Consider the following 18,739-nt stretch of genomic DNA (forward strand, 5'->3'; position numbering starts at 1 on the left):
TTCCTGGTTGTTGATTTCTTCGCAAGAAGTGAAATGCTGCATAGCTAGGCCATAATTTATGGACTAGAACAAGCCTGAAGGAATAATATCTGGTAAATACGGTGGATAAGGCAGAGCTTTCAATTTTCATGTTCATTTTTACCGATTTCAAACACTTCGCCGAGCCTTCTTAGGTTTGAAAATGATTACATGTCATTTTTTACTTCTATTTCAATAGTTTGTATTAAAGACTTTCCTCAGACATATCATTTTTAATTTATGGCAATCTCCCATTATTGTTTTGTTAGATTTGAACTGTCTTTTTTTGTGTCTTCATACACTTTCGGTTTTCTACGTTTGACGCTAAATTCAAAAGGTTAAAGTGACTCTTGACAACTCTTCGGTATTGCTATATGTTTCTAAATACAATAGTTATATCTTGTATTCAGATTGTTTCAAATTAAACAAATAAATAAATAAATTTTTCAGAAAAAGTTTCAAAACAACAAGAAAAAAAGTGATCGCTATATGACGTGATAAAATACCTTTCGAATACTTGCAGGTTATGTTATTGACGAATGTCTAATCTTAGGATATGACATTTAACTGGTGGCATCTTTTTTTGTTGAATTTAAGATAGTTGAACATATTTGTAGATGTAATACATACTGGGGTAAATTAAGATCACCCCAAATTTATACAGAAATAGTTATTTAAATATAATCAAATTATGTTTAAATATTTATACTTTTACTTTTTCTGTACTCTCATATTAGCCTGATTCCCCATCAGTGCGATCAGATTCATCATTTAATAACAATCAATAAGACTATTTTAAAGACAATGTGATAAGAGATTAATCATTTCCTAAAATACTAAAACATTGCCAACATTGTTTTTGTTTTTCTTAATTTTATTTATTGTGTTATTAGTTAATATTTATCTTATCCGAATTCTGCATTGTTTGGATTTAGTCATAAGATTGATTATGTTGTTCACAGAACAGTTAGAAGAAATAATCTGAAATAAATACGGTGTATAGAACAGGACTTATTATTTAAGACATTTTAAGTGTGTCACGTGTTCTATAGCATGTGACAGAGCACTGTTTTTCTTTAGCGATTTTAAATGATGATTTTGTTCGGTTACTTAAAGTAAATTATATACTAAATCTAAAACAGGGGAATGGTGCTAGATATATTCAACTCTATTGATGTAGTTTGACGTTTGGTTTTGTTACTCAGCAATTTTCTTCTATTATGTATGGAAAAGTTCCTAAACTGTATATTTCGCCGAGATTACATTGAATCGTGGTTAAACTTACATTTTTAATGATATATTGATGGATTCATGTCATTTGAGCAGAGCTACCTATCCTTTCCAGCCTTGGAATCAATTACAAATTGGCACTGTTCAGAATGATGAGGTTAAATTCCTCGGTGTCACTTTGTACAGTTCATATCCTTCTTGTAGTAATAATACTACAAGTAATAATACAATAGTATCCAAACAATTGAAGAAACAGTACTTGGAACATTTGCCGATGGTACAGTCATTTTGACAGAAGATATATCTCTGTCTAGGGCTATAAAAAAGAACAAATGACAGTCAATAAGATATACAAATTGACTATAAGTATATGTTATGGAAAAATCTCAACAACATAGTTAAATAAACTTGACGGATGGCTAATTCTTGAAGCTGAATCAGCGAAATACATTGGCATCATTGCTATGGTAGGTTAAATTGAAAACATCACATTAACTGAAAAGCTGAGTGGATCAACCTTAAAATTAAAAAAAATGTACTGGTTAGTAGGAAAATAGTCCCAACTTGGCTTAAGATCAAAGAGATTAGTTTATCAGTTAATTATAAAGTATATGTGGAGTGCGAATATATGATTGAACCAAAACAAAGTTCTTCGATTAATTAACAATGCTTATCGTTATGTAACAAATAAAGAATTGCATGATAAAATGAAGTTATCCAGTATTTTGTTGTAAAATATGAAAAAAAGGTTACAGCAATGTGGAAGCAATACAACGAACCAAACCACACGAACTTTTGTGGTGTATCAAGTGTTACTCTTAATTTTAGTTTAAGTTTGATATTTTCACTAATTTGCCTTAGGAACTCATCTTGCTTGTCTATTGATGCAAGTATAATAGAAAAATAAGAATAAATTCATTTGAAAATTAATATTGTATTGAGCATATATGACGTAAGATGTAATAAATGTTTTAATAAAATAAAAATAAAAATTTAAAAAATATTTAGTTTTCATTATTAATATTTATTTTATCATGCTGTTATTCATTTGTTTTACTAAATATTTGTTTTTGTATACATTTGAAATACATATTCAAATATATAGTAACTATTTAGTAATTATTTGGTTTTATTTGCAATTTATATTAACCTAAAGCTAGATATTAGGGTTATATTATATTATTAGAGTCACCCTTGCAGCAAAAGTCGTCTTAATGTCAATTAAAATTTTAAACGTCAATGTTACTGCAGAAACTATATGTTATATTTTAGAACGATAGTGTTTTGTTTCATGAAGAAAATGTTAAATCAAGATGCTCCGTTGGTGGTAGACTTGGAAGTGTTGAGGAAAATCTTCATCGTTGAGGGAAGAGTTGACACACAAGCAAGTATTACAGTTTGGTGTTAAAATAAAAGAGGGGTATCATTTTTTGTTTTTTATTCAAATTGATAACCAACAAAACAATAGAAATATAACAAAACGGTAGATGGACAATTCAATTATGTTCAAAACCGAAACCGCCTTAACTTCGCAAAGCTTACAAACTAAATTTTCTTTATATGTCAATAGCTACCCTAAAACAACGATTGCTTAGAAAAATTATATGTATATATTATGTTGTTTGTAATACTATGATTATTCATTACATGAATGAGTACGGTTTTAAATGTAGATACATTGTAATGAACACATATATAACATTAATAACGTTTGCATTTCATATTACATGTATCTACACGATGAGAGTTGAATGCAAAATTAACCAAAGCGTAATTCTTATACAGTCATATACGTGCAAAATGTATCTTTTGTGTCACACTGGATGCGTTTTAGTTTGATCAGTAAAATATTGTTGAAAAATTCGATATAATATGTGGATATCATATAACGACTGTATATTCTTTAATAATAGTACTTTACCACAATGTATCGACCAGTTACAAATCTGATTCTTAACATTGGTTGACTAACAGTATTCTTATATGCATAGTTAAAGAACATAAGCTTATATTTTTCGCCACATCAAATAAAGAGATTTTTTTTTCATTAAGGATTCCACTAATACTTAGTTACGCGATCATTTCATTACATAAACAAATATATCTATATATATATATATGAAAAAACTTTTAAATGTAATCCAAATATTTAAGAATCAAACACATTTTCAACTGATGACACAGACCAAGAACGATTATTTGGTTGTATAAACCTGCTTTCATTATTATTATTATTATTATTAATATTACTTTTGGAACGGTATTGATCCTAATCTTAAACTGCGTAAAGTAAACTAGGATTGTTTTGAAGCTAAAACATAACACCGATTATTCATTCAAACCATATTAGTCCATTTCATCATCGTCGTCATCATCGTCATCATCATCATCATCATCATCATTATCATCATCAGTTTTTCCCGTACCGCATTGATGAATTTTTAATTGATGTGTTGATGTTTCGGCTTTATAGTGATATTGGTTGTTTTTTAAAAATCTTTCATTAATATTCGAAGCCGTGCGCATTTATATTTTAAATTATTTGTAGCATCAGCAGGTATAAATATATGTTATCACTTTGCATATAGGATTTTGGAAAGCTCTTGACATTCAGTAATAGAATCTCTCTCAGATTTTTCACGCACATTTGACGGGCCTAGCTCGCGATTTTAATGAGTTTATGTCCACTTATTTTTATCCAATCGGGGTTAGCACTCAACAATTTCCAAGCAACGAAATTATTTACACTTTGGTCTTAAGCATTGTTTATTTGTTTTTACAATAACTTATTCTATAAAAAAATCTATCACAAAAAATCTGAGTAGATAAATTTTGTCCAGAAAATGGGTTCGAGTATTATTGAGTAGTATTGTTCAATCAGCTTCAGCTGTAATCAACGTATATATATTTGGTATCCTCATTATCTGGACACAATAATGAACAAAATATCCTATTTCTAACTACTGCTTGGGAATGACAATAGTTTCAAATAGGATATTTAAAATAAAACGTTAATCATTTAATTTGTTACTAATATCATAATCTTCCCAAAACCTTAATATTTATTATAAAATTTTAACAATATACGTAATTATATTAAGTAATATATAACGAAACTATAAAGAGCTCTTGTTCTTGAAATTTTGGATTCTTGTTGAGTATGGGTGACATTTCGATAATATTCGAAGCAAAACAGGAATGAACCTTGAATTTTGTTTAAATATACTTATTTTTGATGTGTGTTAAGGTGACGCAAATAGAAGCACATCTTAAGTTAAATATGATACAGTGTCACCACCAAACTAATCTCACTAAAGTCAAATAGATTTCGCTAATAATTTTTGTGCAAAACATTCAGTCAAATTTGTTTTTAGAGTGTCAAATAATCAACTGTGTTAATGAAGGAATTTAATGCTATTTTCTTATGAGATTTGGGTGGTGGATTCACATTAAAAGGGGTAAATTATTTATTGTGCTTTTTTATAGTTAAATAGTGTTTTTTGCATAAAAATGTCACACATACAGTGATGCGTAAAATTTGTTAAGTATTACACGAGGCATACAAAAATTTTATTTTATTTTGTTTTTTTGCGAAAATTATCCCTTCGCCCCTCCCAGCTAGCGGTCCTTGTAGCATGTGAAGTTAGCTTGAATATTAGCAGTTGAAGAAAGCACCATTTTTTATACACAATATTTTATAAATAAGTCCAGTGTATCATTTTATAAATTTAATATTATTAACTTCAATTTGTCGAAGCAAACTCGATATATTCCTTGCAGACTTGTTAATATTTGTGCGAAATTTTATATAACGCGAGAACTACACGATTTAGTTTTCTCTCATTTAGATAAACGAAACGTTATAACAATCCCAGTTGTACAATTGTTATAAATTCAAAGAAATATATATGAAAAGCTATAGCGAATATCGGGATAAACTTTATCGAATAATCACAATTTGCCTCGACTCATAAATCTTCTTTTTAGAATACTTTTCAACTTGACAGATTATATCGCAATATCTGCTAATTTGTGCATTAGTTTTTTTTTCCTCGAAAAAATGCCATTTTATTTAACTTTGAAAGCTGTATTCTTGAATCGGTCCGTATATAAACGGAACTTTATTGATGTTTGGGGATAATCTGGGAACAATCATCCCCAAAGGTTCTGCCTGGAATTTGTACTTTTTTCTATCACTGAAACAAATCGAAATTAAGCTGGACCGGTTCAAGATTCTTATTTAAGTGCTGTAGCAATAAATACCAAACAGTGCTAGCTGAACATATTCTAATCTGGATTTTATTAACAATATTTTTTTAATTATTATCAGTAGAATAACTCCTATAGTGATAAAACACTTTTTAGGAATATTTAGGTTATCCTCATAATTTCAAAGTTTTATATACTCTTAAGGGACACAGAGCAAAAACCTGGTGTGTCGTTAACTTCAATAATATCGTGTAAAATAGAACGGAAATATTTAATAACTGTAAATATCAAGTAAATATTTAATAGTTGTGCGTTTAATCCTAACGAACCAGCATTATTGTTTGAATTGAGTTTTTGCCCTGTTTTGATCCCTTCTATGATAAAAAGTAACAATAATATTCAACTAGATTTTTGTTAAAACTTAAGTAATGTATCTAACAACACTTTTCGTGTGAGTGTGTTTTTTCTTTTAAATCTATGTATAAACTCAGATCGACATGATTCTATTGCTATATAACTTGAAGCAAAATATAACAGAAGGTATAATTGCCTAAAAAATAATCAGTCTTCTAACAAATCACTTTGAATGATCGGTAAACGAAACGGTTAACATTATATTTTGAAATTAATAGGACACGTTATTATAAAATGAAGTTAATCGTCAACCGACAAACTACGAGAACCCAACTCTGAAAATGATCACTGTAACTGATGCGAACGTGAAAAGAACCATGCTGGGATCATGTTCCTTTTTCTAATCATCGGCGAGTGAGGCATTTTCGGTCGAGCGAGTTCCCATTGTAGCGAACAGCTCATACAACTCTAAAACTATCGATTGTAGTGTACATCTAAGCTAATACCAGTCCGTTTTACAGTTTGTATGAACGGCCTTGTAGTTGACGCATTAAATAAGATACCTTCTCCACCAAACTACACTTACACAAGCTGATCCACGAGCCCGTTTATCTCGATACTTTCACTAGACTATTGCGATAGTTCTCTAGGTTCAATTAAGCAAAAATGAAATGCCGAGATAACGAACCGCACCTTGTTCCATAGCCCAATTGATTGCTATGGCGATGTTAAGGGGGGGCGGGGCCAATCTCATACGTCAGCCGATCGTGAGCTGATGCTGGGCGTCCGACTGTGGATCACCACTTTGTGTCCGTTCCGTTCTACCAAGACCGCCGTCTGTCGCGCCTCCAATTCTCCGTCACCCTCACCGGGCTCCCCCTCATCGCCCGACTGGTCCGGTGCCCCTCTGAGCCTCTTGTGTTTCCTCCAGGCGTTCTGTATCAGCCTTGCGCAGTACTCCTCTCTTTGTCTCCATAGCGTTGAACTCACCGGCTCGTAACCGACCTCGTTCGGTTTCGGTTGTACCTCGCTCAATTCCGCTGTCTCGTCGATAGCGTTGCCTTTGCGCGCGAAGAAATCTTTGGTCAGCGCATCTAAGATATCGACGCAATACATCAGGTCTCCTTTACAAATCGGTATATCCATCGACACGATCTTGTACTTGTTCGGCTTGTGGATCTGCAGCGGCGGTTCCAGGACGTCCAGGAAATCGGATAACTGGTCGTAGCGGATGTACTGGGTACCGTCTGGATCGAACTGTTGCCAGATCTCGTAATACATATCGTAATCATCGTCCGTGAGACCCTCCTGGACGTCTTCGGTAGCCTGCGAGTAGTTCTCCAAGATGACAGCGATATACATGTTTATCACGATCAAAAATGATATCACCAGATAGCTGAGAAGGAAGGCTATTCCTATAGTGGAGTTTCCGCAATTCCCGGTTTCCCCGATCTCGTTGTTAGGCTGTTTACAGTCTTCCTCGTTTATTATGCCATCCAACACACCGTCCCAACCAGCTGACGTAGACATCTGCAACAATAACACGACAATCACCATCACGCCAACCTGATTTCGACGAATACTTTACCTGGAAAAGTAGAATCATGGATTGTCCGAAAGTCTTAAAGTTATAGACGTCATCAAGACCGCTCTTGTCCTTAACGTGCATGAAGAAAGACATGCCGAAGATGGCGAAGATGAACATAACCAAGAAGAGCAGCAAACAAATGTTGAAGAGAGCAGGCAGTGACATAGCGAGCGCGAATAACAATGTACGTATTCCTTTCGCTCCTTTTACTAAACGAAGTACTCGACCAACTTTAGCTACGCGTACCACCCTGAGCAACGTTGGCGATACGAAATATTTCTCGATGATATCGCTGAGTACCAGTCCCAGAATTGATAAAATTACTACGACTAAATCGAAAAGGTTCCATGGTTCAGTAAAATAGTGATAACGTAACGCAAACATCTTCATCAGGCACTCGGTAGTAAATATAGCTATGAAAATCATATTCAGACTGTCCAGAACTTTTGTAAATGTCTCTTTTTGTTGATAATGATCCATGGTCATCGTCAACATGTTCAGTCCGATAAATAACATGATGAACATATCGAATTTCTTATTTGTCACTATTTCGAACACTATTGCTTGTGGTCTCCACTGTAAAAGAACAATATAAACATTAATACACAGTTAATTATTATAAAGGAGGGTCACCAATACTACTAGTGACCCCCCATGGCGTCTTTCTCATACCCTTGGTCTTGGAATCGCTTTCATAGGCTTTTTAGAGCCCATTTTCTTCATCGCGTTGTAATATTTCTTCTGATCTTCAGTCATGAACATTTCCAAAGACCCTCCTGCTTAAAATAGAAATATTTCCGTTAGTCTTTTTCTTTCATATCGCTTGTTATCTAACAAAATAATACTCATCTTTTTCTTTTGTTCATTGAAGTTATCAATGATTACTCCTATGAATAGGTTAAGGGTGAAGAATGAACCAAATATAATGAAGAATACGAAATACAGATACATGTATATGTTGGTTTCTCTTATAGGTTGTTTGTTAAGCTAGAACAAAATGTTATAATATGTTAATTCAAATGGTTGAGTTGATATAACAATAGATAAATACTTCTCGCGAGTCAATAGCATCATTCATGATTTGTATCCATCCTTTGAAGGTCGCCACTTGAAACAAACACAGGTAAGCTTTACCGACATGATCGAAATTCATTCTCGAGTTATCCCATGTGTAATTCTCTGCTTTACACGCGTTATAGTCAGGTATAATTTCCCAGCTGAGGGTTGTCTTGTTGTTGTCAACGCACTGAAAAATATATGTTGATAATGAAAGTTTGAGTCGAACACCTTCACTGTTTACCTTGTAATATTTGCCAGCAAATAACTGTACACCCATGATAGCAAAAATTAACCAAAATATTAAGCACACTAGCAATACATTGAAGATAGATGGAATAGCTTGAACCAATGCGTTAACTACCACCTAAAAAGTTGATGATATGTTTTTTAAAATTAATCTAAAAATGTTTGTGTTTTAACTTACTCTCATTCCCTGCATTCTCGACATAGCTCTTAAGGGTCTCAAAGCTCTCAAAGTTCTCATTGTTTTAAACGCTTGAATACCACCGGCGCCACACAGCGAGGCGATGAAATTGATCAAAGACACCATTACAATGACGAAATCTAACCAACACCAAGCGTTTGTAAAATATTTTTGAAATCCTAAAGCCAACCATTTGATTAACATCTCGAAGAAGAATATTACGGTAAATATCCGGTCCATATAATACAAGATATCCTGTAATATCGGTCTCGATTGAAGATGGACATCCTCCAGAGCCAGAGCCAGACTACTAAGCAGAATCATTGTTATGACGGCAGTTTCGAAATACTTGTTCTCGATGAGTTGGAAGGTTTTATAGCGCAGATTGCCCCAACCTTGCCAGAATGGAGAATCTTCATCGCCAGCGAGAAACGGAAACTTTTTATAACACGATTCCGGGAAGCAGTCGGCTGAATACTCGTCTAAAATGATATCCTCAGTAGCAGCGTCAATGATTAAGTCTTCGTCCAGTGGTCCTTGACAGTCACATTCATCTTCCTCTATTTCTAAAAATAATTCTAGTTAGATATTTTGTTTAGTTCAATAAATCTCATTATATGAATCAAAGCAAGTTCCATACATTTCATCATAACAACAGAGCCAATTTTATTCTTTATATATATATGTCATATCACGCAATTGACTAGGTCCTGGTTCTTCTTTCTGTTTACTTCGTTCAATAACAAGTAGTTTAAAGTTAATTAAAAATATTTGATGTTTTAAACCTTTCACATTTTACAACTGGTCTTTTGAATTCATTGAATTACTTGGAATAAAATTGCTTATCAAGAAAAGAAGACAGATTGAATTGGCAATAATTCTGGAGTTAGTTGAAGCATTCCTTGGTGAAGTTCGGACAAAAGTATCGCAGCTGAAATTGTTAGATCACAAAAGGTGGATTGAAGCTGCTCAAATATCCCTAGCCGTAAACTATTCAAATTAGGAAACTTATATGTTTTGGAAAACATCCCTAGTTCGTGGATTCCTGATACAAGCATCACAGTTTTAGCGAATTAAAGTTTCCGTGAACTAATACAGTCCTCTGGAATTTGGACAGAATCTTGCAGTTCAGGCTACTCGGCCACCAAAGGTAGATTGCAGTAGTTCAGTTTCTCAGTTTTAGATTTGGACAGCAAAACTTGGAGGTATTTTATGGAGATTTGGATAAAAACAGTGCTATTCAGGAGATCATCAAAGACAAACTGGCGGACAAAGATACATGCAATGCTCACAAATAATTTTAGTACAACTATAAGCTGTTCAGATGGGACAATGACCATGTATATTTCTTTGGTCTTTTTTTTCAGCAGGGAAGTGTTATATCACTGGTTACGAGGACTGTGTCTTTATGTTGAAATATATGATGAGTGAAATGTCTAAACAAGGGGATTTGTTTGTATTTGAATGGGCTTGAGTATAGTATCTTTTCGTAAAATAAAATAGTAGTGTTGGGAACTATCGACTGAAATCGACTATCGACTGTTTAGTAATTGACTACTTTTTACTATCGACTGATTCAGTCGCTATTTTTGGTTCGACTGATTTTACTATTTTTATAGTAACTAAAAGTACACGACTGAAACAGTCGATAGTAAATAGTAATAAAATCAATCGGACTGTGCAATTGAGTGAAAATTGTAATTACTATTTTCATTCGCTAGTTTTTTGACTATCGACTGTTTCGACTGTTTTCAGTGGATAGTTCCCAACATTATAAAATAACTTTAAAGAAAATTAAACGTTTTTATTTCTTTAAACCTTTCACATTTTATAAACTTATATAATAAATATATAGATGGAATTTGCTTTATTATAATTAACAGTAGTACCGAATTGGAATGAATTAACTTGATGGAGAAAATTTTGAGATAAAAATTATTTTAGTTAATATGTAATTACTTTTTACTGCTACAGTAGATGTTGAATGTCCCGAATGATGGTCCTTGTGGTTAACTATTAAAACAGTTTTATTGATATTAGTTACCGATATTCTTTATTGAGCAAAGAAAGCCAAAATTTGATCTGGTGTGTTGTAAGTGAATAGAAGCACTAAATGGTGGCGGAAATTTGAACATATTGAATATACGTGGTTGAATTTTGAATAATAGAATAACAAAAAAGGTTTTTAAGTAAGTGAAGCCATCAACATGTTTATAAGGCAGTAGTAGTAACATGCAAAAAGGGTAGATTATTGAAGAAATAACGTGATTTTTAGTTGATATAAAAAGTCGTTGTTATTATTCGTCTATACTTTATCGATCTATAACTCTACCTTCGTCAATTCCCAATTCTTCCTTGCTGGCATCCCGTTTTTCCTCTTGGTCGTCCAATATATCGGCGCTACCTTTATGACTCTCTTCCTTAAACCGATTTTTGTGACTGCCGTATGACTTATTGCTTATCTCGTCATCATCTAAATGCCCGATATAATCTCCATGATCCAATATGGAATTTCCGATGGTTTTATTTTTATTGTTGATGTTATTCATGTTTTTGCCACGTTTTAAATTCGTTTTCGAATCACCGTGTATGGTGAATTCCATGCCGTCACCGATGGTTACTTCTAATTTATCCTTCGGACTCTTTTTGTCTTTAAACATTATGCCGTCAGCTAAAATTTCATCATCCGGTATATCGAGAACGCCATCTCGAGTATCTAAAATTGAAATTATGTTAATATGATCGATGATGTTCAACAGATGATTATATTGGTTTCATAAAGAATATTTTGAGATTTCTCTATATATATAGAGAACATGATTGTTGTAGATTCTTGAACTTCTATCATAGATGTATAGAAAAATCCCAGAGAAATATTCAAACAGTATTATAATTCATTGAAAATTTACGGAAATCTACCAATAAAAATAACACATAATATATTTATAATCAATAATTACCACCAAACTAATAAAACATTAAGGTTAATAATTCATTTTGTAAAATATCTATATCTTCGTTTAGATCTCATTAGTCCAACCAAAGGTAATTAAATAAGGGAGATATATATGTTCAAATTTGAAATAAATTGTGTGAAGCATTACTGGAAGGCGTGAGTGTATGTAAGTACAACAAGAAATAGGGCGTGCAGCTATATTTTATTTTATGAGAATCAATAGGATATAGCAAACATTAAATGTCTATAGGACCTACATACGCTACTATTCAAAATATTAAAGAATACTGTGTTTTATTGGCGGATTTCAGATTAACTATATATATAGCCCGTCCCATAAAACAGCCAATGTATGTCATGGATGACGTAAAATATACCACCAATTGTAGTTTGTAAAATTGTAAAATTCATTTTAATCTCGGAGCAGATTTTTCTTTCTCATATTATTTAGAATTAGTCTCAGAATCGATTCGGGTCGGTACTGGTCGACCATATTTTCAAATATTTACAAAAATATTAAATAGGTGATAATTTGAAGTTATAAATCAGACTCTCTAATCAATCACTTCGAGTAGGATCAAGATAACGGGACCCTCTTCTTTCCATTAAACTGCGATAGAGAGATAAGTATTGGTACCATTAAATATTGAGTTGGGTGTTTGTTGGAAATCGTTTTAGCGTGTTGCAGCTGCAATACTGAATATTAATATATCCACTGTAGTTAAAATCTCTCAAAAAATGAAAGATGATATAATGTTAATGATTCAATCAGCAAATAAAAGCGCCCTTGTTGCTCAATGTATGAAAAAAGCGAGTAGTTTTATAGATATAAACATAATTTAATACAATTATTTCAGATAAAACTGTTAGTCTGGGAAGTATGCTGCTCTGGAAGTATCCACCTCATTGAGGGATGTAGATCATCCCTTTATACACTGTTAGGAATCATAGTTTTTCAAATGGTGTAAAGAACGAAGAGGGCTAATGGACGTTCCAGACATTGCGGAATACAACTAATAAAATTAAAGAAGACACGTTATCTAAATCTATGTATCTAGATGAAACTTGGATATTTCAAATTGGAACATTGGACCAGTCATGGTAAGATGCTAATAAAAAGACTGTAAAGACCATTAAAGTTAGTGGAAAAAGGTAAAGGTTAGGATAACATTTGATTAGATTCATAGCCATAATTTTTTTAATAATTCGTTGCAGATATATCATTCTTCCTGCTAGTAAAAGGAGTGATTTTATTCCTGGAGCAGGGCTGGCGTGAAGACCAAGAGAAGACCATGAGAACCAAAACATCTTATTGTTCTGGTTGGAAAATCAACTTGGAGGAACCATCAGTTATTGTTAGGGATAATGTACAATATCATAGCATACTGGTGGAAAAGATCCCAACAAGTGGACGTAACTAGGTTTTGAAAGTACCATGTTGAAGAATGAACTATTTCGAATTGTTACTTGGTAAATGTAAATAAAATGTTTAATTGTGTTTTCTGTAATTTACTTTTTTAGAAATAGGTCTGCAAAACGATACATTGGTAAGGAAGTGTTATGCCTTCCTCCCTATCATTATATATTCAATTTAATCAAGTACCTATACCAACTGTGGCAAGAAATTACTACAACAGACCTGCAGGCCAGGAAGTATATAACAGTTTAGGGGAAAGAAGCATCATCTATAATAACATCTTTGATCTGGATGAACTCCATCAGACATGAGGAAATTGACAAATGGTGTAATCTTGAACAACTGTTATAGAGATTGGAAATTAACAGTGAGTGAATGAAAATTTCAGGATGTAGGTTTAAGACCCGATGACAAATTCATCAGGAGAATTTTATGGAAATATATTTTAGGGAAATGTACACATATAACGCAGGAAAATAAAGAGATGCCTGGATATTAAAATGACTAAAGTGACAAGGAAAGTAAGTTGGAAACACAGCAGCCAAGGAAATAAGAATTAAACGTAAAAAGGTAAATATTTTCTTTAATGAAATTAAAATACATTACTTGGATATATAGTTGTTAATTAGATGGATTAGGCTTTTAGCATATACCACTAGAAAGTGTTCAATGTTAATATAATAAAACAGCTCTACACTACAAATTATTGCAGTTGTATAATTAACTGTAGTTTAAGTCCTTAGATAGTAGATAGTTAAAATAAATTAGGTATTATTTTCTTATTTTATTTTGTTATATGCCAGAGTCAAAATAATCCAAAAGTCAAATTTGATTCGGCAACATTGCGGTGTGCTGACGTTATAAGATTTATGACGTGCATTGACTGTTTTATTGGGCGAGTTATATATATATATTTTTTTTTTTTGTTTGGTTATATAGTATTTCCAACAACAGTGTGTGACATCAAGCTACATATAAGGATATAGGTTATTCTGTTTGAGTCCCTAAATGCACCAGTTTTTATTCTATTAATATTTTCAGAAAAAGTTAGGTTATATTATGTGTGAATTGAAAATCTAGAGAAATTCTAATAGAGTAGTTATATTAAAATATATATGGTGTTGTAAACATTGTTTAATGTTAATTTAGTTTTATACTTATCAATTTTTGTTGTATTTTGTTTTATAAATTATTTATTTATGACATTATTATGTCCATTTAAACAACTTGTTAGTGATTTGTCTCAACACCATATCATGAGAATGACGTTTAAAAGACTAAATTAATCAAACTTCTACCTTTCCTTTTAGAATACGACAAACAACAAATAGTACTTTGATCAATGTGGCGTTATAATTTACTGAGAACGATTCGAAAGTGTAAACATCAGACAAAATAGATATCTATATTTTATGGACATGCCAAGAGACAATATAAAACTGATTTGCAAAGCGCTACGAATTTGGCTCAAGCAAGAATCAGCGAGCTATCAGATTGTTGGATAAAAACCTTGGTTCCAACTGTTGGACGGTCCCTCACCTGGAGGCTGATCAGATATTTGGTTCGTCAGTTTAAACCTCACTAATTTAGCGAAGTGCATGCAGTTCGACTTGATCCAGTTTATGAAGCGTCCTATCCGGTCGAAGGCTTCAGCGATTTTGTTCGTGTCGTTATCCGCGGTGGGGGCAGACAGACTCGATGAACCGAAGTTGCTCAAAAGCAAGGCCAAGAAGAGATTCAACACCTGTTCCGGGATAACGTGATGGCGTATGCTCCATTTGGTGTAGATTTTCTGCTTTACTTACCACAAGATTTCCTATGACTACGGTAGCCAGGAAGAATGGTATACAAGAGACGTCTCCGACGTGCATACAATCCCACATAGATTCTATCCATTCTCCACAAAGTACTCTGAATACTATCATAAAGGAATGCATAAAATCGGTGAAGTTCCATCTGGGCATTTGGTGGTCAGGGAAACGATCGACATTATCTGAAAATGTTTGGCTCTCATAGGGGATAGAGTTACAACAAAACTTCGTAATCATTACCCCAATAATTTTTTCCAAATAGTTGCATACCCATCACAGCAAAGATAAATATAATGATACATAACACAAATGTTAGGTTACCCAAGGCACCCATGGTTCTTCCCATGATAGATATGAGTAAATTCAACGTTGGCCATGACTTAGCTAGTTTAAATACTCTTAGCTGAAATGAAGATTAACAAAAATATGTTAGGTTATGTTAAAATATTCGCGAGAACATTTACAATAGGCATGTCGTGTTGTGCATTGATTTTAATTAAGGGGACATTCTAGTATAGAAGTTTGAAAAAATTCGAAACTTAACCCTTTAAAAATATATGCCCTTAAGATGATTTTTTAAAGGAGATATAACTGTTTTAGTGACTCGACATTTTAAAAAGGCGTTTTTCTCGATACTGCTTTTTTTTTAAATCGTTGATATGATATCTCTAGTTTTAATTCATTACTGATGCTGAATTGCTTCAAGTTGAATCGAATCAACTTAAAATTTGGCGAGAAGTGGTATAAACAGTAGAAACAAAAAATAATGGTAATAAAATCGTTTTGATCTTTTGGATTCCGTGTACTAGCCTTAATCTTCATCATCGGCCTACCATCAGAATACTTCATCAAAATGTAACTTTTTGGATTTTTAATGTGGATAGTAAGAACAATGTTATTTCACTTGAAAAAATTACGTAGTAAAATAATTTATGCCTCTATAGTAGACTACTCCCTTAATTTTCTATAGACAATAAATAGTATTTCATTAAGTTTGTACTATGATTCTGATTACAAACAAAATTAAAACGAAAATAGTCTAAAATTAATATTTCGCATAGTCAACATGCCTATTCTCGAAATTTTACGAAATCCCACAGGCCATCACACAAGAATATCTGTGGAATGAGAGAATATCAATAAAGCGGCATAACGGGAATTACATTATCGACACGAGGGTTTTTCGAAAAGTACTTAAACTTACCAATCTGAATGATCTCAATACGGATAATCCTTGAACGCCTTCTAATCCCAGTTCCAACAGTGACAGAGCCACGATAATAAAATCGAATATGTTCCATCCTTCTTGGAAGTAGTACTTCGGGCTCATTGCTACTAACTTGAAAGTGGCTTCGATCATAAATGTAGCGGTAAAAAACTGTAAATAAGAAATAGTATGATGTTGTCCTGTAGTTATGAACGAGGGCTCTTACATAATTTCCACTTTTCAGGGCCTTCTCTAGATCCGGATCCATGTTGTGGTGATCTAACGCCATGAACAACGTGTTCACTACGATACATAGAGTAATAAAAAGCTCGACGAATGGATCGAACACAATTAGGGCAACATATTTTTGGATTTGCAACCAACACCAACAGCAATCCCACACGCAGAATATGTCGATTATTTTCAAGGTGTTCTCTAAAAGGCGCTCTCTTAAGGTGGGCTCATCCGGCTCCTCTGGGTTGTTCTCATTATTATTGGCTGAGAAATAATAAACAGCCACTGTATAAAAGATAAGCGGGGGTGAGATTGACACACTCTTTTTTGGGGAAAGAGATTTTGTGCAAGATGCGACAGTGCGACTATCCTTAACCGATGCCTTGGTTAAGTTAAAAACGTCTTGTTCGGTTTTTCTTTATTATGGTCGCTTATAAAGCTGATTTATTTTAAGTTATATTCCAAAGAAAAATCAATATTTATATAAATAGTATTATGTAAAACTTAAAGCATTAAAATAAGTATTTCATGATACTGTAGATCGTTATGTTATGTTAATGTAAAAGCTGAGCCATCTTTTCGTTTCTTTTTAATGATTATTGCTTTATTTAAGAATTTATAATTTCCGATAAATTATACAAAATATATTGCCAGTAACTCATTCTTTTAATAAAGTTGGACAATATCAAGAATCAACTCAGTAACAGATGGGCTGAAAAATCCCGTGCGTAACAAAGAATATGCGTTTTTTTTTTCTTCGGTATTGGCTTTATTCATCATTATTCAACGAAATCTCCATCAAGGGCCTCACAATCATTTCACACATTCTCTTGATATTTTTATGATGTTATCTAACTGATACAACTTCAATTCTCGACCATTAAAAACCATTTTGTGATTTTTTTTATGTTTTCTTGTGTTACCAACTCATTTGGACGTCCACTACGTCCTGCATCATATAAGACCACGTTTGAAGTCAGCAAACCAACCTTTTATTGTTGTTTCTGATAGAGCAAAGTATATAATACTTTTAAGTCTTCGCTTGGACGGTATTTTTTCCCATCAAGAAGCAGTATAAATTAAAACACGAAATTGTTTAAGCAATAGATAAAATGTTTTGAATTAATAACAAAAGTAGTGTCACTCTTATTACAATAAATCATAAACGTATGAATATCATTAAACTTAACATCGTTCTTTTGAAGGTTAGTACTAAGTGAAAAGCGGCGAATGCAATAAAACTAGCGCTATCATCAAGGGCCCCAAAATCATTTCACACATTCTCTTGATATTTTTACGATGTTATCTAACTAATATAATTTCAATTCTCGATCATTAAAAACGATTTTGTGATTTTTTTTTATGTTTTCTGGTGTTACCAACTCATTTGAACGTCCACTACGTCCTGTATCATCTAAGACCACGTTTGAAGTCAGCAAACCAACCTTTTATTGTTGTTTCTGGTGGAAAAAATCATATAATACTTTTAAAGTCTTCGCTTGGACGGTATTTTTCCCATCAAGAAGCAGTATAAATTAAAACACAAAGAAATTGTTTAAGCAATAGATAAAATGTTTTGAATTAATAACAAAAGTAGTGTCACTCTTATTACAATAACTCATAAACGTATGAATATCATTAAACTTAACATCGTTCTTTTGAAGTTTAGTACTAACTGAAAAGGGGCGAATGCAATAAAACTAGCGCCATCTATATGTTAGGCCCGGGATTTTTCAACTTCTCAATGTGTTATACAAGGTGTTTCAAATGAAACTTTATAATTATTTAGCTTACTGCGTGAATGTCAATCAATTTTTGTCATTCGGTACCTGGCTCTGGAGAATTCAATTACTACGTTTCTCGAAGCATAGTGCATGAGAGATCTTAACGAAACGATGAGAGCTTTCCTTTCATTCAAAACTGGACCAACAAGTCTCAAGAAAGTGGTGCAATATCAGAGAAATCAAAGTACGGATGACCAAGGTCGAAGATCCAAGGCCCACGGTCCGAAGCTTCATCCCAAAAAATCAAATACAATCACAAAAACCCAAAGCTGCACTCCAATAAAATTTAATTGGCAAGAATTGAAGCCCCAGAATGCTAGTCAAAGACTTGTTTTTGTAAACCAGGCAGTTCAGCACTTTTAACAGTTATCAAAGTCTTGTTTTTGGAAGAGACTTATTTTCGTTTTAATAGACACGTAAATGGAATGCTACGAATTCGAAATGCAAG

General features: G+C 32.9%; 1 protein-coding gene across 28 annotated transcripts in view; it reads right to left on the bottom strand.

The window, feature by feature from the left end:
* Window positions 1-2,671: 2,671 nt before the first annotated feature.
* LOC143197042 (sodium channel protein para) overlaps window positions 2,672-18,739 on the bottom strand; it is a 106,545-nt gene continuing 90,477 nt past the window's right edge. For 9 of the 28 annotated variants that reach the window (XM_076405110.1, XM_076405102.1, XM_076405117.1 and 6 more), the window contains 14 exons: window positions 16,500-16,792; window positions 16,271-16,444; window positions 15,307-15,469; window positions 15,061-15,248; window positions 14,765-14,999; window positions 11,215-11,598; window positions 10,842-10,895; window positions 8,883-9,448; window positions 8,700-8,822; window positions 8,451-8,645; window positions 8,249-8,386; window positions 8,072-8,179; window positions 7,400-7,975; window positions 2,672-7,341 (listed from right to left, as the gene is read on the bottom strand). In XM_076405110.1, coding sequence (XP_076261225.1) covers window positions 6,562-7,341; window positions 7,400-7,975; window positions 8,072-8,179; window positions 8,249-8,386; window positions 8,451-8,645; window positions 8,700-8,822; window positions 8,883-9,448; window positions 10,842-10,895; window positions 11,215-11,598; window positions 14,765-14,999; window positions 15,061-15,248; window positions 15,307-15,469; window positions 16,271-16,444; window positions 16,500-16,792 — 3,977 coding nt within the window. In that variant the 3' untranslated portion in view covers window positions 2,672-6,561. Of the gene's footprint in view, window positions 7,342-7,399; window positions 7,976-8,071; window positions 8,180-8,248; window positions 8,387-8,450; window positions 8,823-8,882; window positions 9,449-10,841; window positions 10,896-11,214; window positions 11,599-14,764; window positions 15,000-15,060; window positions 15,249-15,306; window positions 15,470-16,270; window positions 16,445-16,499; window positions 16,793-18,739 lie in introns of all 28 variants that reach the window. The other 19 variants (XM_076405122.1, XM_076405118.1, XM_076405120.1 and 16 more) reach the window with 9 other exon arrangements.

Source organism: Rhynchophorus ferrugineus, unplaced genomic scaffold (genome assembly GCF_030347505.1).
Source record: "Rhynchophorus ferrugineus isolate W39M unplaced genomic scaffold, kcgeb_rfMv2 rfM5, whole genome shotgun sequence".
Classification (NCBI taxonomy): domain Eukaryota; kingdom Metazoa; phylum Arthropoda; class Insecta; order Coleoptera; family Curculionidae; genus Rhynchophorus; species Rhynchophorus ferrugineus.